Raw genomic sequence first — 23,099 nt, 5'->3', positions numbered from 1 at the left:
CCTAGACCTTGCAGCAAGGCATGGCCAGAGACCGTTGTGTTCAGATTTACAGGGCTGACTTTGGACGTCTAGGCCTTGATCCAGGGAGGTCTAGGGATAGCTTTCATGTCAAAATTAAGTGTGTACTGACTGTACTTGAAAACCACCCTGCGTTCCGGAGCTGGGGAAAGCAAAAGTGCTGCATGAGCTCTGGAGGCTGTGTCAGACCTCTCCTTATGTCGCCGTCCCAAGCCTTGCCCCTGCGGTGCGAGGATGACTGTGACAGTGGCAGGCTGAGCTGCTCGTTCCCATCGCCAAACGCAGGGAGTGCTGGTGTTCGAAACTCAAGCCTTGCGTGAGCGTGCAGGCAAAGTCTCCCTTTCGCGCAGCCCAAATCCACGTTGTGTCACCAGATAACTTCTTTCATGCACGTGGCTGCAGGAAATGAGCAGCCTGCTGATTTTGTCTGACAAAGTTTATGCTTTTTTCCCCCCTCTCTTTCCTACAGTGTCACGGTTTTCAAGCCCACGGGTGACTCCAAGATTAAGCCGAAAGCGAGCCCTCTCCATCTCCCCACTGTCCGATGCCAGCATTGATCTTCAGACAATGATCAGGACCTCCCCAAACTCGCTCGTGGCGTATATTAATAACTCCAGGAGCAGTTCTGCGGCAAGCGGCTCGTATGGCCATTTATCTGCAGGGACAATAAGGTAAAGCTTTTGGAGCAGCTCTATTCAGCTACATAATCGTCTCTCCAGCAGGACTGAAACTCCAGCAAGGAAAACATTCGCGCTCTGGCCCTTCCTTGAAACCTCTGCTTTTGTACACTGGGATTGTGTCCTGTATTAAACCAAAGCCCCCATCTGGTTTTACGCATGTGGAAGGGTACTTCAGAGTATGTGGGGGTTTTTTGCTGGATAGAAATATTGGTTTCCAGGTTTCTAGTAATTAGAGTATGGTCATGTCTCCTCACAAGCAGAAATGGAGATTAAGTTTGTCCAATAAAATGCTCACTGTGAATGGTTCAACTGATAAATCCTCTGATTTAAGAGATTGCCCCAAAGTATTGTCCAAATTATTGGCCACAATTGTTAAATAAATAAATAAATAAATAGTTGCCTGGATGGATTTAAGACCTAATTCTAAAAGCATATTTAAAAAAAAAAAATTAGCCCTTGAGTAAAGTTTTGTTCAAATCTTAATTAAAAAGCACTTATACTAGGCAGCTCACTGTTGTCAATTCCTGCCGTGATTGCTTAACCCAAGTTTCACAGTGTTATTATTCTTTTTATTACTTAACGGTTAAATATGTTAGTTCTAATTTACACTGTTTTTGCAAAGCAAGGGTTTATAAACATCATGCACTCCTAAAATTTGTAGGGGAAAACAGAGGCATTGCTATTAGTAACTGTTACATTAATTTATCAGTTACTTTATCTGGCAGCATCTTTTAGATAGAAGTTGACTGTAGTATCTAACATAATGCTGTCTTAAAGAAATTGCAACTCCCTGTCTGCGAATCACATTTTTCTTCCCCTGTTGCCTGCTGTCCTTAACTGGGCACACCTATAGCATCTCATCTTGTACTTAGATTTCAAGCTCTTCGGGAGTATAAACTGGTATTTTCAGCATCTCCGTAGAGTACAAATTCAGACCCAATGGTCAATTGGAGGCCTCTAGGGATATAATAAAGTAATAATAATGAATTTGAAACTCTTCACTGTGTTCTAAAGGTACATCTTAAATGTCAACAATTGTGAAATGTGTTGCATATATAAGGCCAGGAAAACTGTTAGCAATTTGGGGTGAAAAGACTATTATTATTATTTTAACAATGTGTTAGTGGCAGGAATGAAACCCTTTCTCACCCCCTCAGACCCAGATCATAGCTGTGCAGCAGYCTGCTCTCAGATTGCCTTCTGCTGTAGCACATATTTAACTTCCAGAGCTTGTTAACGCTGGAGTGTTTTTTTGCTCCTTATTCTTTTAGTCAAGTTGTCATTAACTAGTTTGGAATAGAAATACTAACTGTATGGTCATCAGCTATAGGTATTTTTTCTTAAAACAGAATTGAAAATGGAGTGTATTGCTAATTGTGGCCCTGTTCTCTGAGCACTTACACTGTGGGCAGTTCTAGTGATGTGAGAGAAAATACCATGAGGATAACGGTTCCCGGCAGCCAAGTTTTAAAGGTGTCAAATAATCAATTTTAGGGCTGAGTGTCTATACTTTGTGTATGTCCCGTGCAGAGTAAAGGAAACAGAGCGTACTTACCACATCTCCAGTGTTTCTCCATCTCTGTGAAGAGAACCTACTCCTGGGAGTTAAAACCCTTCTCACCAAAACCGGTGCTTTGTTTTTATGCTGTCAGCTGCTACATCCCAGCTTGAACCTGTTGTCTTTGGTTAGCGCCCAAGCCACCAAGAGCTGATCATGTTTCAGGTCACCATTGACCTAGATTGGAGCTGAACCGGTGACCTACATATGAAGGGTGACATATTTTAATGGTTACCTGAGCCAGCACTCTACTCACCTGAATGCAGAGTAAATTACATATTTTGGAATATGCTAAATTGATTGTTAGTCATCCCTGCTGTGATCTGTGCCAGGTGAGCCAGGCAATGCATTTTTTTATGTTGAAGGTAGCATAACCCTATCCTCAAGAGTCTGCAAAGTAGGCCTGCCTGGAAAAACCTGGGAGCCTTGAGGCTTGTAAAGTGAGACACTGGTACCTATTCTGCACTCCCTGCCAAGGGGATTTGGCTGGTTTTAACCATTGGAAGCAAAGAAATTACAGTCAGTCTGATACGTGGGTTGAAATGATTCACAAGTTTGCTGAAGTGCACATGAGACAAATCCTGTCTTTGCATTAAAAGAGGCTGTTAGGCTTATCGTGGCATTGAAAGCGTCTAGCTGGGACATTGCACCCTGTGTCCTGGAGTCTCCAGGAAGTCCTGGCCAAACTTGAAATCAATCACTAGCCAATGTGATAAATATTGCTTAAAATAACTCCTTCTCATTTTTCCTCCTCTCACTGTTGCAGCCCTGCGTTTAGCTTTCCCCACCCCATTAACCCAGTGACGTACCAGCAGATCTTGAACCAGCAGAGAGGACTGAGCTCAGCCTTTGGACACACTCCCCCTCTGATCCAGCCGTCTCCTACGTTCCCTCCGCGGCAGCACATGGCCGTCATCTCAGTCAACCCACCACCAGCACAGATCAGTAGTAACAGCAACTGCATCTCTGACTCCAGTCAGGTATGGACTGACCGTCGGTTCAAGCTGTGACTGTCCCGTTTGAGATGCCCAGCTCTTCCCTGTGCATGGCCTGGACGGAAACAGATGTGCTCTCTGTGGGTTGAGGGTTGCCCTTGTTGGTGGCTGAACTTCCCCTGGTTTTACCCATAGTTTAACTGTCTTTTTATTCATACTCTCTCTTTATGTTGCATTTTCTTCATTCTGACAAAACATTTTTGGACTTGTAAAAGCCAAATATTATGCCCACCTTCCTTCCTTGAACACACACATGTACATACCTATGCAAGAACCAAAGTCCTTGATCAGTCAAAGCACTTAACATGATATGCAGGATCATCTCAGGCAGCAAATCTCCTTGAACATGTGTTAAGTACTATTGAAATCAATGGGATTGAGCACAGGCTGAAGTGTTTTGCTAGATAAGCACCCAAGCACCGTGAATCAAGCTTAGTCAGTTCATTCACCAATCCGTCCTTCCTTTTTTCTGCTGATGTGAATCATATTGGTGGTTTTAATACACCTTATTCCTTTCCTCATTAACACACCGTTGTATCCTACCTAGGACCTCTAACCATTTCAGGTACTGTTCCTTATTTTTCAGTAATCACATCAGATGGCTTTCTCTTTCATAATATCCTTGTTGTTGATTTTTGCTATTAAGTTTTGCAAAATGAGAGGCTGGGTTTTGAAAATTAGAAATGCTATGTGTGTATTAAACCTCAAATATATCCATGCATATACTTGTGCATTCACACACACATGTGTGTGCATGCACACACACACTGAGGGTTAGTGAATATGTCTAGCGTATTTTTAATCACTTTCTCTCCCATTTTTGTTCCTTGGAAGTTTAAATTGCAATTGCTTTTCTCCCAAAAGACCATTTCAAATTGTTGTTTTAGTTGTAGTATACTGAACTTTTCAGACTGGTTTATTGTTTTACGGTTTCTCATGGCTGCTGCGCTGCAAACTCTGTTTGTTATTGAAGGCTGTTTGATTGATTGATTTTGTTTTCTTCTCACAAACTGACTACCAAAATAATGTGGCTGGCAGGAGTTATGCCTCTGTTTAATAACTTGCATGACCAATCTTGAGCAATTAACAAGAGCAAATTTAAAATGTTAATGTTCCAATTTTATGCACATACAATTGAATGTTTTTTCTCTTGAAGTCATTCTCATTTTTTCAGAGCTTAGCAAAATACACATACCCTTTCATGCACCCAGCATGAAGGAGCCCTCACATGTAACCAGAACCCTCCTCTCCCCATGGTGTTCATTTTCTCAACAAGTCATTTCAGAGCACTGAGAAATACAGTCATAGCCTGGGTGGGGCTTACATAATATTTTGATGAATTTGACAGGGACTGGGTAGTTCTGAAATGGAGGAGAAGCTGAGAGGCAAAGCACACTGCTGAGCATGCCAGAGCTGCTGATGTCCTTTATTCTTTGCTTGCTTGCCCTCTCTCTGCCGTGCACAAATCCAGATCACATTTGTCTCCCAGGCAAACACCCAGACATGGGCTAGATTTCGCCTGAAACCCCAGGCCAGCAGGCATTGCACTATTGTCCTCAGCCGCTTTGGAAGTTCATTCTTGACTGATTTTTTTGTGAACTCCTAATGATGACGTGGGCTGCAGTCAATCCCTTATCCCAAACCCTGATGCCACCTCTCTCCTGGTTTTTCTTTCCTAGAGCAAGCAGAGCAGCGAGTCAGCCGTGAGCAGCACGGTCAATCCAGTAATTAACAAGCGCAGTAAAGTCAAGACTGAAGTTGAGGGCTTGCCGCCAGTGTCCCCAACCACACAGGTAACGTTTCTGGCGCAAGTTGTGCTGTGGGCTTTGGGAACCATGCTCTGCACGTTTTGCTGCAGTTGGGAGCAAGGTGTCAATGTTTGCAGGACAGGYGAGCGTCTCTTGATCCGGGAAGCCCAGCAAGGTACAGGGCAGAGTTTCAGTGGCTGAGTGAAGCGTTCGATGGGTGCTTGGGACTTGCCTTGCTGTTGCTGTGCTTGGAAAGACAGAAAGAAAGAGGGAATATTTCAAGTGTGACAACTTTAAAAATGACATCTGAGTTTTCTACGCTGCAAAGCAAGCAGTACTGGTGTCTCAGAGCAAGCATAGATTACAAGGGAATCTTGCATGTAGGTAAAAAGCTTGCAAAAAAAAAGGACTTCTTGATTCAACAAGGAATTGCTCCTAGCAACATTCTTTACACTGGTGACACAACATTGACACCAAGAAGGGCCCAAAGGCCTTTGCTTTCTTTCTGGAGCTCTGTGATTGCAAACTGTTTAATGGCTGACAGTATCCATCTGACCGTCCTTTATCACAACTGTAAACTATCAGGAGTGCTCTGGGCACTTCATTTTCATGAAATATTAGGCCGTGTTATTGTCAAGCGAATGGAAGAGTTGATGACAAATTTCTCCTCCTGCCCTGGTTCAGGAGCAGGTCTCAGCATGATGCATGGGGACAGCAACATGTGCAGTCATCAGGGGGCTGGTAAAATTGATGAAGATAGCGTATCAGGGAAAGATAAACATGCTGTAGTCAGCACGATTAGGGCAAAGAGGCATCTCTCTGGAGCTTTGAGTTTAGGAGTGCATCTATACGGTGCTGCAAAAGCACATGCCCTGAAAAACCAATCTGGCCACTACCCAGGCTAGTATCGCCACATGTTTATTTCTTGTAGCAAATGAAAAAAAGATCTGAAAGCCGTCAGCTGCTTTCCCAAGCATCCATAGCACAGGAGCTGTGGGAAGAACAGCCGCTTGCTCGATGGCAGTCGTCCTCCTTTTCTCCGCACGGATTTGGAGAGGTGTGTGCCCAACAGCAGGGAGTGCTTGTACAGCACCAGCACAGCCCTTCCCCAGTATTTCATCCACTGTATCTTATGTGAAATAAGTACCAAAAGGGGGAACTCACTTAAAGTGGTGCAAGGAGGTTTGATTAGAGTAACAAGGTGAAATTAAGAAAAGGAAGATGTATGCTGGTTGTCTAATAGTTCCTAGTGAGATCTGTGGAGCAATACCCAAAGGGGAATGTAGGCTTCACATCTTGGAAGCATTTCTGTATTGACTGGAGATATTGTTGGAAAGTACCTCGTAAGGGACAGTCCGTTCCCTGGCAAGAGCACAGGATAAAAGACTGAATGTAGCAAGTATCTGCTTTTCAGTTCATCTGAGTAATGGCAGCTTGTTGAATTTGGGGATCCCCATTGTGCCCAGAACTCTGCTGGAAAGTTGATTACTGACTGATACATTTTTTGCAGAATGAAATGTTCAGCCATCCCCCAAAAAGCATACATATGTGTGTTTTGTTTTGGAAATGCTGTACCAGAAACGCCTCACGTGAGCTTGGTTTGGGTGTATAAAATCCTTGGCCAGACAGTATCTGCCACGATGGCTTGCACTCATAAGAGAAGTAGTCTGGACAAGATTTGCAGGACACAGTGGAGCACCAGGCATGGGGGACCTGAATTACTATACTCTTATGATACCACAGCAGCTCCAGTACAGATTCAGATTTACGTTGAACTAACCAGAAATGAAACATTTCAGTTCTGTTCCGCAAATAAAATGTTTTCAATTCATTTTTTTCAACAGAAAGTAGAAAAATTTTGGCAAAACAAGATTTTTAGTAGAAAACTTCAGTTTTCCAGACACCAGACTTTGTGTGGAGAGAAACATCTCATCAAAAATAATGTTCACAGCTCCACCATATAGGAACTTCAGAAAAAAAACTGCTGTTTGAACTTTCTCAGACTCTGATACACTTTGAATCTCCAGAAATCCTTCTGTAAATTACTACAGTTTCCTGTCCCAGGAGCCACCTTACAATTTTTTTTTTTTTAATTAAGAGCTAATTAAAACAAATCTCTTTCTCTCCATATCCAAACTGTTGAATTGAAAAGTCACAGCTGGCATGTTTATCATGAGCTAGTTAATGAAAATTGTTGAACTTTCATACAGCACATCTTACTTTCCGAGGCATATAATGCCATTAAGTCATTAATCATTGCTGCCCCTCAGTAGGTGTTGGGAAGATGTTGGAGGGGAAGGAGATGGCAGCCGGAGAGGTTGATCTGGGCAGGTCAGAGACAGTGTGAGTCGGGTCTGGCTCACATATGTGTGTTTTGTTTTGGAAATGCTGTACTAGAAACGCCTCATGTGAGCTGTGGTTTGGGTGTCTAAAATCCTTGGCCAGACAGTGACCAAGGGTGGCTAAATACTCATGGGGCCACCTGGGGCGTCGGATCAAGAGAAAAGCATCTGATGTGGTCAGTCACCCCCAGAGGCTCCGGTCTAAAGCTGCCTCCAAGGCAGGATGCTCTGTGCTGGGCAGTGGTAGCAATTGGGAGGAAAGGGAATGAAGAGGGTCAAAGCCTGCAGGTTTTTGTCTTGCTAAATTCCCGGGTTAATATTGGCTGCTGACTGCCTTGTGCACTGCCATCCTGTCTGTACAGTAAGCAGCTGTGACCCACACCACGCTGACAATTGTCCTTTCCTCTGAATTGTTCTCGTTTGCACTTCTGTTACATGTTACTATACTGTACAGGTGTCAGTGCTTTAATCCTCATAGCTGCCAAGCAATGTAAAAAATCTTCTGTGCTTCATTTAGCACTGACACGCTCTGGGCACAGAGAAGTTAAGGAGGGAGATAACAGGTTTCCAGCATTAAGCTCATTTATGAAGATCTCAGTGGGCCCCAGGCTGGAGCCAGAGCCTCTGGAGCTCTGCTCTGAAGCCCACTCATTACGGGGTCTTCCTCAGGTTTCCCAAATTCGCCGATCTCAGAGGAGTGCTTTGAGGGCTCATTAGTTTGTCCCCGTGGAGCACCCTGCACTTGCAAACTGCAGGGAAGGGTTAGGCATGTTTTCCTGCCTATTGAAAGATGCAAAAAGTAGCCCCCTCCTGCACATGTCAGGTAAGTTTAACCACTAAACTCTGCCTGCTCTGGGGTTTCTTCAAGCTCGTACTTCCCCACTCCCCCCAGCTCAGAAGTTTTACTCCAGCAAAGGACAAAATCAAACTTCAAAAGGCAGTCTTTTCCTGTTCTCCAGCCCGCGTCACCTGGAGTCTTTCCTGCGGCTGCCCGTGACCTGGCTGGAGCCAGGCACCGCTGCCACTGTGGCTTGGGGGTGTTTCATGTCTTGTCATTAGCTCTGATGCATCTCTACCAAAACTCCGTAACTCATTAGTTCACTGTAATCAAGTATGTTATATTGCCACAATGAGTGCGCTTTTGTGATCAGTTGATACCTGCCCTGTAATCTATGAGTGACGGAGGAATTCAGATGAAACAAGCTCACCTTATACAGTCCACTGTTGTGTGTTGCAGGAGCATCTGACAGACCTGAAAGAAGATCTAGATAAGGATGAATGTAAACAGGAGCCTGAGGTTATTTATGAGACGAACTGTCACTGGGAAGGGTGCACAAAGGAATATGACACTCAAGAGCAGCTCGTCCATGTGAGTAATGGTTGGGAGGAAACCCCAGCGATAAATTTGGGTTTCTGTGCACTTGTCCTCATTTTTTATCACTAGCTGCTGTACAGTCAGAGCTCACTCTGGGAGCCACTAAAGGTGCAAATCAGAGATATGGTGTGTAAACACTGCCAAAGCAGGTCGCTGTTCCCCGAGGAGTTTAGGCGCAGGAAGCCTCTCATAGATTATTTGATGTTGTTCTCATCTCAGCTGCTGAGGCTGCAGTTTTGGTCTCCCTCGTGCATAACCCAATAAAAAAAGACTCCATGCAGGGGACCTAATCGGAAAATGGGGAGGGGGGCTGAGCCCTACCCTCTTCTTTGACCATATTCACTGAGCTGCCCCACATACCTACACAAGCTGTGGGCTGGGGACTGACCAGATGGTCCTCAGTCCTCGGACAGGCCACAAAAGCCTTTTACGCTGCTGTGGCATGGGCTGTGGGGCCATATCGCCTAGGGGCTGTCAATCTGCCCAGCTCATCCCTCCTGCCCCCCTGCCTCCAGAGTCAGAAATAGGGCACTTCCAGAGGTTGGAGACATGTTCCCGTGACTCCATCAGGGAAGGAAATACAGAAAGTGGGTTGATTTAAAAAAAACTGAGAAATAAGCCTTCCATAATCATAGTGATGTCCCGAACCAGCATCAAAACTGCTATTTACAGTTCTGATTAATTCCAAGAACCTTCTGTGTGTTTTGTTTCACCTGGGAATTTGTTGTTCGGTTTTCCTTTGGCTTCTGGGGTTGACGGACCCTGCAAACATGGAGCAAGATCAGACATGATCAGTGTCTGAGTCCATTCCCTCCCCCAGCCTGGCTCCCTCCCAGACCTCGTTTTGGGTCTGTAACACCTTGTTCAAAGCCAGCCCAGAGTTGCTGGGAAGTCACCAACCTCAGCAATCCCCCCTGAGGATCGAGGATGTAGCAAAATGCCAGGCTGAGCAAGTTTTGTGGCAGCAGCCACTATCTTCTGCTTTCTCTTTGGTCTTTTGCTTCCCTGCCGTAGCTCAGCTTGAACCTCCCCGGAGCCCCCTCCATGCAGTTCACTGATACAGTGGCCCATGGTGAAGGACACACACACACACACACACACACACAGAGCAATGAGAAGGAGTCTGAAATAAGAAAGACCCTCTTTCTGAAACACTGCGAAGCTCATGTCTGCTCTCACCCTTTATATATGTATCTCCATTTTACTGTAGTCATGTTTAGAGGCCACCAAGCAGGCATCCATCTCTGTTCCTCTGAGCTCTGCACCAAACATCTTAGCCCAAAGAGACTATGATCCAAATGATCATTTTTGGCATTTGCTCTTAAATCTAAGGCTAGCACCTGCCAGCCTCTACCAGAAGCCACTGGTTCAGTGTAACAAGTCCTGAGTATAGACAGACTTGGAAATCATTTTGAGGACCAAATGCATGAGAGGGGTTTAAAAAGTGAAGACTGCGTGAGGGTATTCTGTTCAATGGGTTGCACATTGCCTACCACAGGACATTGCTTTATTGGAGTTAAACCACAGCAGCCCTGTTGGATGGGCTGGTTTTACATTTTTCCAGCGGTATTTGTGCGTTTCCCTCTCAGATGTAAGAAAAACCCTTTAACTCAGCCCAGAGCAAAGTGCAGGGCAGATCCAGGCAGTTCAGCACAATTTATTTCCAGAGAAAACCCAAAGAAAAATATTTGACAAAATGTCCATGATTTTCCTAAATTTGGAAGGTTATAAAAACGGAGGCTTCTGTACTATGATCACTAGCAACATGGGGTTGCGGATTCGGGATGCCCAAAATACACATCTAAATGAAATACAGATGTCATGGGCCAACTTCTGAAAAGGTGACATCCTACCATGTATGGAAAAACTCTTGTTTGCGTGCATAGAAAAGTACCTGGGCATGCAGGGTCCGTTCTGCACACACAGTGGGCAGCGCGCTTGTGGGAGGAGTGCATGTCTATGGGGAGCAGCAGGAATGAAGACATATTTTTGCAAGCACCACTGCTGCTCCCAGCCTTGAAGGTTTCACTCACAATTTGAGAGAAGCCCAAGCAAAACCTCAGGCCAGGAGGGGGTATGACAGGGACTGTGGAACAATGTGTTTGGAGTGTGTTGAGTTGTGTGACTGTTCCTCCAGCGTGTGATGGGAACCAGACGTTGCCCAGACAGTGAGCTAATAAGCTTGAAAGGGGGCTGCAGTCCCCCTCCAATAAATGTATCTTCCTCTGGCCCAAGCTGGACTGAAAGGGCAAACCCGTGAAATTCCCCACTGCTAGCACTGCTGTGCATAGTCTTGGTTGCGAGTCAGATTCCCACGCAAACAGAGCCAGCAGATTTATCTTTCCAGTCTGGTCTGGATGTGGTATAACATGTCTGTAGGTCTCAGGAGGGGTTCACCAGATTTCTGCCATCTGAGGCTAAAATCTCCCATCAGTGCAACATCATAAAACCAGAGCTGTTGTCAGCTGAGCTCCAAACCCACCTGAAACCTAACCCCATTCTGAGTGCTGCAGCCTCCTCCAGGCACACAGCCTTGGCTCTTGGTGCTCACCCATGGTGTCCTAGGGACTGGTCAAGCCTCTAGCATTTCTCCTTGCCCCTTGGCCCATGGGGAACCTGCAGCCCTAGGACTCCCCATGYAGCCCTGGGGAGACAGCGTGGCCCTGAGTCCCCTGCTCCGTTTGCCCAGYGGTTGTCAGCTAAGCCCTGGGAGGGATAGCCAGGTTGTGCGTTCCCTTGCATGCACGCAAAATCCCGGGGCTGGAGGCAAGTGAGACCACGAAGGCCGGTTACTTTGTTTTAACGAGTTTGTGTGTCCTCATGCTGCACCGCCACCCTGCAAAGTCTCAGTCCCAAGCCACAACATGTGTGCCTGGCCTTGACCGGGGGCGGGGTGGGAGGGGGAAGACGGGGGCTGGAAAAAAAATCTCAGTGCAAAAACAAAACCCAAACCCAAAGTGGTTTATTTTAGGATTTCCTGTCGGTGAATGTCTGCTGAAAAGCCAGGAGCAAGGACAGGCATTATTTTTGGCAGCAAGACCCCAGTCAGAGCGAGACAAGGCCACAGTGGGAGCAGCGCTGCCGATGGGCTCTGTTTATTTTCGTCAGGGTTTCATTTTCTCTGGGCTGCTAAAGAGACCCTTGTCTTCCTCACAGGGAGGATGAAGGCACCGTTCTGGTGCTGACTTTTCAACACCCAGGCGAAGGATTTTATGGGCCCGAGTAATTAGCAGTAATTGAGGCCGCCGAGTTTTCCTTAGCACATACTTCGCAGATGTTGTCATTTCCTGCCAGCCGCTCAGCGTTTGACAGCAGGTGGATGTTGTAGAGCCGGCATACGCGCTGGCTCTGAATCAGGCTTTTTTCCGTCTTTCCCCCGTCCTTCAGCAACGCTCTAAGAAAGGGTCCCAGCTGCATAAGCGAGACGTGGGAGGGGTCGACAGAGGCAAAAATGACTGTCGATGATGCTGGCGTAATGTCGGAGTCTTCCTCCCTTCCTCCACCAGCAATCACCTCGGGCACCCCTGGGAGACACCGAGGGGCTCTTCTCCCTCTGCTACCACGGGGTCTGCGTCGCTTTTGCAGTGTTTAGGGCAAACCTCCACTTTCTGGCTACTTTAGCCCCAGAGCCCGGTGTGCAAGGTGCTGTGCGCTCTCTCCTGCAGGACATGCCAGAGGCACAGCACTGGCCAGCGTGTCCCTGTGGATGAGGGGTTATTTGTGGTGTTCGTGCACCTGTGACACAGGTGCAAGGTTTGACCGCAAGCACTGGGGAGGGAACGGCTGGCTTTTCAGAGCGCCGGATGTGCTTTGCTGGTATCAGCTCTTCCAGGAGTGACCTGCTTCTCCCTTCTCTCCTCCCAGCACATCAACAATGACCACATCCACGGGGAGAAGAAGGAGTTTGTCTGCCGCTGGCAGGACTGCACGCGGGAGCAGAAGCCATTCAAGGCTCAGTACATGCTGGTGGTGCACATGCGAAGACACACTGGGGAGAAGCCGCACAAGTGCACGGTGAGCTGGAAGGGACGCGCAGAACATCTTGGCTTGGCGAGAGGGACACTGGACTTCGGTGGTCGCACACATGGGTGTCGAGACACAGGCATGGCTTCAAGCAGGGCTCTCTCAGGGTATCTGCCCCACCTCAGGGCTAACCCAGCTCTCCATGTCCATTGTTAAAGGTTTTTAGCTACTTGCAGGTTACGCCCTGGTGAGACTGGAAGTGATCAAAGAGGAGGGTGGTTAAGGGGTTAGTGGGTAAAACTTGGACTTTCTTGGGGAAACTGGGTTCAGTTCTGCCACAGAGATCTAGAGTGACTCAGGACAAGTCCCTTAAGGTGACAAAAGGAAACATACAGACCATTCAGTTGCCTAAATTCAAGTAAGAAACCCATAAACCCCACACTGTGGGGTTCACCCAACCTTGGTGGTAACCCTGATTCAGCATCACCCAGTACTCCTGTGTGGGGCTGCAGGTTTCCCTCCACCATGTGCCTGAGCATGTGCGCAAGCCTCCTTCCAGCCTGGGGAGCKAGGCTAACACCTTCTGCCTTCGCTCTTTTAATCTAGAGGTGAGGTGAATGGGTGCTTAAACCCCTGGAGGAGCTCAGTCCCCATGCTTTTCATGTAGGCAGTACTGAGCCTAGTATTAAAAACTACTGGAGGAAGAGCATAGGATGCCATTTTATCTGTCAGCCTTGTGGGTCAAGCACTCACCTGGCACATGGGAGAGCTCCTTAGCCTYGAAGGACACAAGCCCACATCTCCCCCTTGCATGCAACACCTCCCACCACACCACTGGCTGACGCGAGGCTCCTGGGCACCCAAGGATGCCTGACAGGGGCCGCRGGAGAGAACTGAGCTGTCGAGTTTAGTGGTTGTGGCACGCTGGTAGGAGAGGAGAAATGCTCACCATCTCTTCCCACATACACTTCAGCCCTTTTTCCTCCCCAGAGTCCAYCCTTGTCTTTTGAGATCCTCTGCCCCCACCCTTCTCCTCCTGCCAGTTCTTCATACCTCCTCCACTGTGAACGTTACACCGTTCCTCTCCCCAGAGTCTCGGAAATGAGTCTTTCTTTCTGCTTGGCAGATGTCTGAGCCCTCCTCCAGTATCTTCCTCCTCTTCTGCTYCATTAGTCACTTCCAGCCTTGCTCCCTCCCCGGCTCTGCCCCAGCTCCTGCTTACCAATATTATGATAAGTATGATTTGCTTGCTGCATGACTCCTTTATCAATCTTCCAGCCCTGTGTTCATTTAATTTAGAGTGTAAGCTCCCTGGGGCACAGGGCCATATCCTTTGTTTTAATCTTCTAAAGCGCCCTACACTGTTTTAGCATGTTACCAATCTTCCGTAAGAGTCTGAAGGAATATTGATTGTTGGTGTGCCACAAAGTGAGCAGCAAGAGGAAGACTGGCCCTGCCCTTGCAGCACTGCAGGTACAGGCAGCGGGAATCAGAAGGCAGCACAAGCCCCCCGCTCGAGTGAAAAGCAGCAGGGAATGAATCCTTTTCAATACTGGAGCGGGAAAAAGCGCTGCTGCTCAATCCTGCCTCTTTCARGTACTCACTGTTGTGTTGGGCTGGAGCAATGGCAAGGCTATGCGAGTTTGCAATCTCAAGTCGTCCTCTGCCTGCTAGAGAACTGCAGTCACTCTGCGTGCGGTATGTCACAGCAACTYTGCCCAAACTGAATATACCCCAGGTTTCTGATTGCCTGGGACACATTGCAGCAGTGCAGATGGTGCCCTGCTTTGGCAGACCATTCCTGGTTCAAGTCTGCCAGTGATTTTTTCAAAGTGCCATTTGTTTCAGACAGGAAGTTTGCGGTGTACATARAGCTACAGATGAGCCCAGTTGCAGCCTGGGATCCGGTCAAGGATTGTTTCGACAGATGACAGCCAGAACTCCCACTGGCATAATCAAATCCACACATAACACTGAGAACAACCTCTTTGAACATGCACAGGCTGCTGTGCTGAGAAGCCCTTATTTGAAAATGGAACCTCAATACTTTTGCTCTTAATAACTGCATTTTTGTGTCAGTATCCAGCACAACCAGAATGGACAAATGAGTTGCCTCATGCTGAGTTCCCTTTGTTTTCCAGCAAGTGGAATGATGTATTTTAGTAACTATAAGCAACTCAAGTTATAAAGGACTGTGTGCACAGGCCAAGAGAAGAAGAGAATATATTGTGCTACCTCAAAGCTGCAGCATGCTTTTTGGGCCAAATGTGCTAATGAAAGTTGATTGGGGAAGAGGAACTGAGTTCATTGCACCCCARTGTACCTATAGAAGGAATAAGCTGTTGAAGAACGTTCCCACTGTCCTTGAGGAGATCTGGGTGTCTCAAGAGGGCAGGGCAAGTTTACCTTATGTCYGCCATCCCCTGTGCCAGACTTCAAAGAGAACCCTGAGTAACTCTACTCCTCCAACACAGCGAAGTTGTATGGGTTATGTGATGAACCTGTGCTCAGGTCCCCAGATGGCAAGGAATGTGTGAGAACCTACTTAGAAGAGCCCTGTCTGTGCAGATGCTGGCCTGTGGCATTTAAACTGCTGTGCACATTAAAGTCAATAGGCTCGCCCTGCCTTTGGTTAGGCAGCRGAGCCATATAGCGAAGGCTCCAGTGTTGACTCTTGCAGAAGTGGAAGGTATGGTGCTTTGGCCATTATTTCAGCTTAAGTTCAAGTGTCACTCTTTCTGGTCCTTCACACCACTGCTCTCAGCAGGGCTGATAGGCAAAGGGAGTCCAATAACAACCCCTTCCCAAAAAGTGCATTCACTCCTGGCTTTCATAGAAGAGGAATGGTTCATCRGCTACGTTTGACTTGCTCCTTGCCAGTGCACAGTTAGAGCAAGCTACTTCCTATGCCTTTGGAGTACAAAGACGCAGATACAGCTGCTATCATGTCCAGCCGCCTCTGGCCGAAACAGCCAGACCCCGCTGACATGCATGGCTGCTCAGCTGCCCACGATGAAGTCTGATGCTGATCTGTGGCATGACCTGCCCTATTGTGACACCAGTTTTTTCCTTGGCCAGTATGCAAACACARCAATGTGAAGTCCTGCCACAGTTGGACTGAACTTGCAGATATATTTAAGTGATCTGACTAAAATACAAAACCTTGCAGCTTGCATACRTTACAACAGGAGTGACTGCTTGTTGAAATGTAGGGTGAATAGTGAGTGCAGCATTAAGCCAGAGTTTGAAAAGGAGCCTTGCTTTGTGCTTTCATTTTTTAAAACTTCTTTCAGTGTTTGTAAGTTCCCACTTACTTAGTCAAAGAGCATTTAAGACAGTCTCCTTGGTTTGAGTGACTGGTGAAATCCTTCCATGCTACAGACAGGGCAGGTGCAGAGAGAAACCTCCAACGCAGCCAGAAGCTGAGGGTGGTAGGACTTACATCACCCTAAGTCTGACCATGTCTCCCGAGCTGCTCCTTCTCGTTGTGTGGGCAGCTGGTTTCCTTCCAGGAGGAAGGCTGCTGGCCTGTTGTGTCATCCAAAAATCCATCTGTCTTCAAGACTGAGTGTCTTGTTTTTTAAACTGGTAATGTCAGGCAGCTTGACCACAGCATCCTCTGAGAGTAGACCCAAGTTGTAATTTGGGAAACTTCAAAGCTTGCTAGATTTCTGCTTGTGTTTTAGAAAATGGTCTGGTCTTTCCAGCTCTGGAGCTGGTGAAGTTGTAAGGCTGGTCAAACTGTCTAGAAGCAATCGGTTCTTTGGGAAAGAAAGGAGGAAGGAGAGGTCCTCCATCTCTGAGTGTCTTAGCTGGAGATGCTGCAGATGGATGGCAGGAAGGGCAAGGAGAGTCCTGGAAGAAGGGAAGGGGTGTTCTTTCAGCCCTGCTTGCAAAACCACTCTCTTGGTGAAACATCAGGCTGGGTACCCAACAGGAGCTCCACCTTAAATATGAGTCACTTCTAAGAATCTCGGCCTGCCTGAGGAAGGGAAGTTCTCTCAACAAAGTAGATGTTGTTCCCTAAAACACAAGCCCTTTAAAGGGAAGGAAAAAAAAAAAAAAAAGAATGAGAAACAGATGAGAAGGGTTTAGGCAGGGGGGAAATCAAATTTTTCTGGTTAATTAATCACTCCTCTTGTGTTTTTTTATTTTAGTTTGAGGGTTGCTCCAAAGCCTATTCCCGACTGGAGAACTTAAAGACACACCTGAGGTCCCACACTGGAGAAAAACCCTACGTCTGTGAACATGAAGGCTGCAATAAAGCCTTTTCCAATGCCTCGGACAGAGCCAAGCACCAGAACAGGACACATTCCAATGAGGTAAGCCTGGGCTCACCACAGCTCAATGGAGGGCTTTTTTTTTTTAATTTTGCTGACAATAAACATACACTTTACACACTGGACTCATGTAAAAAGAAACCTACTGTAATGAGAGGTTTTTCTTATTTTTTAATGGAATTTATTTTGCTGGAGAGCCAGACCACATTAGCTTTATATTTATGAAAGCCATGCTTGAAATCATAAACAGATGTTAAAGTATGCAAACTTTCTAATCGGCTTTGGAAATTGAAGCGAGCACTTTCCAAATTTATAATTTTTAATAGTGCGAATAGGATCATACATTTGTGCATGTGGTGTTTAGTATTACTGTGGCACAGACTTGCAGTAGTATAACAGCTACCCTGGATCCTAACACTCTGGAAATAGTACTCCCTCCATCATTTGATGTACAATGATAGAGCACAATGCAATGCTTTGTTAACCTTGGCTAATTAAGACCCACTATTAGTAGTCGGGGAGCAGAGGAAATTGCCTTTATTGTAACGCATGTGATGGTCTGTTGCAATCAACCGCGGCCGACGATTGAAATTTATATTACCACTAATTAGCTGACAGGGGAAGAAAAAACAACACTCCGAAGTTCTAATAATGTTTGCAGCCATGAAGAATTCAGTCTGCAGCCTAATTTGCAACAGTTAAATATAGACTATTGGAGAATGGAACGCAATTGCCACGGATGACAGCCTTTTAAAGAGATGCTGTGTCTACAAAGGGCTTTTTGGGCGTATTTCTATCTCTAGCATAATATCAGTCAGTGATAATCAGAGCTCAGAAGGCTTCATAGATTGCATTAGAGTTATAATAAGGACTCAAAGCCTAGGATGCCCTTCTGTGCTATGTGACCTAAAGAAGGACCCAATTAATGACCTTGATCCCAGTATCATTTGAATTTGTTTGGGTATGAACCCAAATACTGGGATTAACCTTTGCCACTGGGCCACTCCCAAGACAGAATATGAGTTAAAATTAACCTAGATCTGCATGGGGACTGGGCAATTTGGGGTTTGGGGCTATGCAGACCTTGAGGCCAGAAAGGACCAACATAACATGCTGCCTGATCTCTCATCCGCTGAGCAACCTATGATCCGAATAACCAGTGTTTGACTAAAACTTAATTTGCTCTTTGTTAAAGTTTCTTCTCCAGAAAGGTAAGTAGTCTTAGTTCACCCTCACTGAAAAAGTTTATGGTATTAGAAATTGCTTGTTTTACAGCCCGGGGMTGCCTCCTCTGCCTTCCTTCAGCATTGGGTCCAGTGTCTCTAACTATTGCTGTTTCCCCTCCGTGACAGTACAGTTAAGTTGCTCTCCATCTTCTTTCTCATAAGAAGAATCAACCAAGCCACTGAAGCGTCCCACTGCTGCAGCACTTTTTGCCTGTCCTTGAATCAATTTTGTGTCTCTCTTCCATCCCTAAGGATCCTGATGCAGACGATTGAGACTTCTGGTACAATTTTCAGTGCAGGACACTGTACTAAAATTATCATCAAATAAAATTCTCATCCTGAAGCTTASTCTGCCCAGTATGAACATGTTGAAGCAGTGCGGTAGCTATTTTTTCACCATAGATCACTTGAGCTCTGATCCCTGGAGCTTTTCCAGGATCCCTCCTGGGGCAGACAGAATCTCCTCTTCTGGTGGCCTGACCTGTGTCCCATGTTCCTAGAAGTGAAATGTTTTATTTGGCTATATTATTAAACACCATTTCTTTGAATGAGTTGAGTTTACCAAGTGATCCAGATCAGGAGCTGCACCAAGTTGATGATGGCTCCTCCCTTCATCTGAGCAGAGCTTGGACACACTTGAAAGTCTGCTCCTTGTGCAAGAAGGTGAGGCTATGGGGCAGGAGCATCAAACACCTCATCTACGGTGGACCCTGATCTGATATCCTGGCACTTGGCACAGGCTGCATCCAACAAAATAGAGACTCAGATAACAGATATGGATTTATCCTCTGCTGTTGCTTCCCCCAGAGAATGCCAAAGCCTTCTCAGGTGCAGAAACAGCATAGTCACTAGTGGAGGCTTTGTACCAGACCAGCTGAGCCTTACCAAGGGAAATACATGACACTGTGTGATCTTACATTTTGAGGTCTGTACTCACTCCTGAACCTCTGCTCAGCACTCCGTCATGCAGCACAGACATGTCCAGAGACTTGCSGGAAGTCTGTGGGCTGGATGTAACAGCTCTGTGGACCATATATTTGACACTCTCTTGATGAGGAACCTRTAGCATGATCCTCAGCAACAGATGACATCCCTCATGGCAAAGCAGATTGCACTGGGCAGCAGGCCCAGGTGTGAGGGCCCTGCAACCAGCTGTGGCCATGACCAGTGTGTTAACAAACTGCACTGAGACTTTGGCCCACAAAACCACRCAGATGCAAAGCAGGAGTTTGTGGCTGTGAATATTTCTTATTACCCTTTGGTAACTCTGTTGTGGCTCCTAGTTCCTACTAAATATTTCCCTCTACATGCAGTGTTTACCTGGGATACACCACAGTTCATAGTTAGTCACCCATGTCTAAGTCACCCTCTAAGGAGGGTGTCCCAGGTTCCCCACATAAGTTTCTATCATTGTATAACAGGACGTAGGTGTTTGATCCAAACGTGCTGAAGTTTGAGTGGCAGTGGCTTTCATCTATTGTTGAAATGTCGCATGCACTATTTACTTTTAAACTTCCAGTGAGTATTCAGATCCTTTCAGGGAATACCCTTAATGGTGCTACTGGAAAAGGGGCTTTCACTCCCTGACCGCTCTCCAGTAGAAACTCCCAAAAGGGTGGCACGGGTCCATGGTCAGCCAAAGGGTTGGCAGGACATTTTCTCCGAGTCTAATTTAACAAGGGTGAAATGTAAAAACTGAATGCTGCTGCATTCCTGGAGAAGTCTGTGATTCTCCCACCCTAAAGAGTATCATCACCATATGTGTATGGGAGGAGGAGGGAGGCATCTGAGATATCTATGTTGTTGACTTCGCTAGAGCATCCACTGCGTCAGACATCAGTATTTGAATAACCCAGGGGCCATTTGAAGGCATGCCAATGAAACAACAATTGTACTCAGTTCAGCTGCAGAAGGTATGGCCTGATGAAGCAGATGGTCCTCTAACTTGCACCCTGTTAAGAGGAGTGTCTTCTGTCCAAGCAGCAGTGGTCATGTTTCCCTAATTGCTGATGTCTAAAAATCAGATACAGACATTAGACTGAAAGAATCTTTTTAAATAGTCATTGAGCTGTTTGATGTAGATTTCTTTAGTGTGTGTGGAGGGGTTTCTGTTCTTTAGAATAGGTTTTAATTGCAGCAATAGTATTTCTATAATACCCCGTCCAGAGTGTTGCATGAGATTTATAAACAAACTATTTTACTTTTTGTGCTTTAGTTTACCCAGCTTTAAAATATATTAAATATTTACCTCAGTGGGGTGTTATGAGGATTTAGTTTGTTCAAGTGATGTGCCAAGATCAGCCAGGAAACATGTTTTTGAATAAAGAACAGACTTTCAGTGTTTTTTATGTGATGATGCTGGCTTTCTGCAAAGAATATATGCTCCTTTGTATTTTTTCCACTCAAGCTTCTGGATGAAATTAGAAAACAGATAAAAAAAAWGAATAGAAATTGTCATTTGGGTTAGCCTTCAAACAACATCTATCTGGGGKTTTTTTTGTGGATCTATTCCAGTATGTTGGCAGAAAAATACTTAAGAGTGGCTGTGAGGCTGAAAGCAGAACTTGTGATGAATTCAGAGCTTCCAGTGCAGCAGCACCAGCTTAGACAACTGTGGTGCTAATGCATTCTGGAATTGGAAACTTGATAAAAAAAAAAAAAGTTAAAAGAAGAAAAGTATCTGTTTGTTGACTTCTGTTTTCAGCTGCATGGCTTCAGCCTTGTTTTCCTGTGGCAATCAATGATTCATGAATTTGGGACTAGAGTCCTATCATCTGAAAAAAACACTGCATGCCTGTGGTTTGTTTTGCACAATAACAGATTTCAAGGTGACAGGTGCTGGAGCTGTATGATAGATTGGGTAGGGTGAATCCAGTCTGGCTTGGTTTCTCTGGTTTTCCATCAGCCAGAAGGCCTCAGATATTTTCTCAGTGTAGACCCCACCTTAGCAGAGAGAATGTGTTGTGGCCAGTCACCTACATCACCTCCTTTCCACGCGTAATCAGGAAACATTCCTGTGGCAATCAGAGCAAATACTTACCTGGAAAAATAATATTAGGAAAATATTTCATGAATTCTTAGCTGTCTTTTAATTCAGCAACTGAAAACAAGGAGTTTAGCCAACATCAAATGATGGGCCAGATCTGTGTGGATCGGCAGCAGCCCATATATCACATTTTAGAGATTTCGGTCTTACAAAACTCCGTGGAAAAGATGCTCCATGTTTTCCTGCTGCCAGCAGCCATGATCATTGTATTCTCTTGGCCCATAAAATGTACCTGGAAAATTTGGACTTGTTCTAAAATTAACACAAGATTTACTTGTATTGACAGAAACCCTACGTATGTAAAATCCCCGGCTGCACGAAGAGGTACACAGACCCTAGTTCCCTCAGGAAACACGTCAAGACTGTACATGGGCCTGATGCCCACGTCACAAAGAAGCAACGCAATGACGTCCACCCAAGGCCACCTCCACTCAAGGAAAATGGGGACAACGAGGCAAGCGCCAAGCAGAGCAACAAGGTTTCAGAGGAGAGCCCCGAGGCCAACAGCACCACAAGGAGCATGGAGGATTGCCTGCAAGTCAAAAACATAAAGACGGAGAATTCTGTGGTAAGAGCAGTTGCTCTTAGCAGGAGTGATGCAGCCTCCAGTTCTTCTGACACAAGGGGGTCATGAAGCGTTTGTATGCTATTTTCCTCTCTGTGCAGTTGCCCTTCACTTGCCAACACCCTAGAGTTCAAGCCCAAAGATGAGGATGCAAGTCAGGGCAGAGTCCAGTATATTTTGCACCTTTCTACCCAGCATCACAAATCCCCACCCTCACAATCATGAGGGTTACGTGATGCCCAGCATCAAGCTTGGCCTCCCTGTGCTGTGTGTTAGGAGTAAAATATGACAGTATCACGGTGTTGTGGTCAAATAAGCTTTGCCCTCCATACCAATTTAAATTGAACAGTAGCCATAGGGCACAGATTGATGAACACGTCTTGAAGGAGAAATCCTGGCATAAGACGTCCCTTTTCTCTTCCTCCTCCCTGCCCCGCTGGCACAACTATGTTGTGGGCTGTCTGATGAACCTGATGGGAATAAAAGTAGCTGTTTTATTTTTGTTGGATATTTTGAAGCAAGTTCAGTTCCTCAGGCCTGTCCACCATACATGAGGTGTCCACCATACACGACTCCTAGCCACCAGAAAAAATTGTACCAGGATGAAAGGGGATAAATGAAGCCAGGAATGAACATGAGAGCTAGAACAGACATTCCTCTTTCTGTGGTCCACAGAATATGGGCCCGTGGTCAACCAGGATCACGTTTTTACATCCCCACAAGTTACCACTTGCTCAGGCAGAGWGTGTTGCTCCTGAGCATTACCGTGGCTTCGTGGTGGGCAGTAATGTGGTCAGCTGTGCTAATGGGGTGTGTACAGGTGATGGGCCCGAACTCATTCAAGGCTACTCCACCCCATCCAGTGAATTCGCTTGTTCCATGGCACTCCGCAGCTGGTGGAGGAGATCAGGCATTGCAACACATGGGAGTGCTTTTGTTTTTCAATATTTCTTTTCACCTTCATACCCGAAGTTCTGGCCTCCTACCCCAGCTCGGAATAGGGCAGCATATGGGCTGTGTATGGCAGAAATGACCTGCACCTGCGAACGAGAGTGTACATACAGTCCCCAGACTTCTCATTGCAGCTGAAAGCACTTTGAGCTCCAAAGTATGTATTTTCTTGATTTGAATCTAGGCTAAAATATTGTTACTCCTACCAAATAACATGTCTGGGAGCTGAAATGATTTTCTAGAAAAGGCTGAGGGATGTGTTCTTGGACAAATTAGTAATGAGTCATGTGTTTTGGTTAGGAAAGAACTGAGTACTTTCACATTCAAAGTGACTCTAATTGACTAAAGAAAC

General features: G+C 46.0%; 1 protein-coding gene across 2 annotated transcripts in view; it reads left to right on the top strand.

Annotated features, from left to right (window-relative positions):
• The window catches only part of GLI2 (GLI family zinc finger 2), a 151,013-nt gene that overhangs the window by 121,104 nt on the left and 6,810 nt on the right, over positions 1-23,099 (top strand). The window contains exons 5-14 of one of the 2 annotated variants that reach the window (XM_026082196.1): positions 488-689; positions 3,023-3,236; positions 4,931-5,044; positions 5,175-5,192; positions 6,348-6,352; positions 8,317-8,334; positions 8,545-8,710; positions 12,581-12,730; positions 16,837-17,001; positions 21,518-21,799. In XM_026082196.1, coding sequence (XP_025937981.1) covers positions 488-689; positions 3,023-3,236; positions 4,931-5,044; positions 5,175-5,192; positions 6,348-6,352; positions 8,317-8,334; positions 8,545-8,710; positions 12,581-12,730; positions 16,837-17,001; positions 21,518-21,799 — 1,334 coding nt within the window. The remainder of the gene's footprint in view (positions 1-487; positions 690-3,022; positions 3,237-4,930; positions 5,045-5,174; positions 5,193-6,347; positions 6,353-8,316; positions 8,335-8,544; positions 8,711-12,580; positions 12,731-16,836; positions 17,002-21,517; positions 21,800-23,099) is intronic. The other variant, XM_026082197.1, reaches the window with a different exon arrangement.

The sequence above is a fragment of the Apteryx rowi genome, unplaced genomic scaffold (assembly GCF_003343035.1).
Source record: "Apteryx rowi isolate R43461 unplaced genomic scaffold, aptRow1 scaffold_57, whole genome shotgun sequence".
NCBI lineage: Eukaryota > Metazoa > Chordata > Aves > Apterygiformes > Apterygidae > Apteryx > Apteryx rowi.
This window is presented reverse-complemented; position numbering and strand designations above follow the sequence as displayed.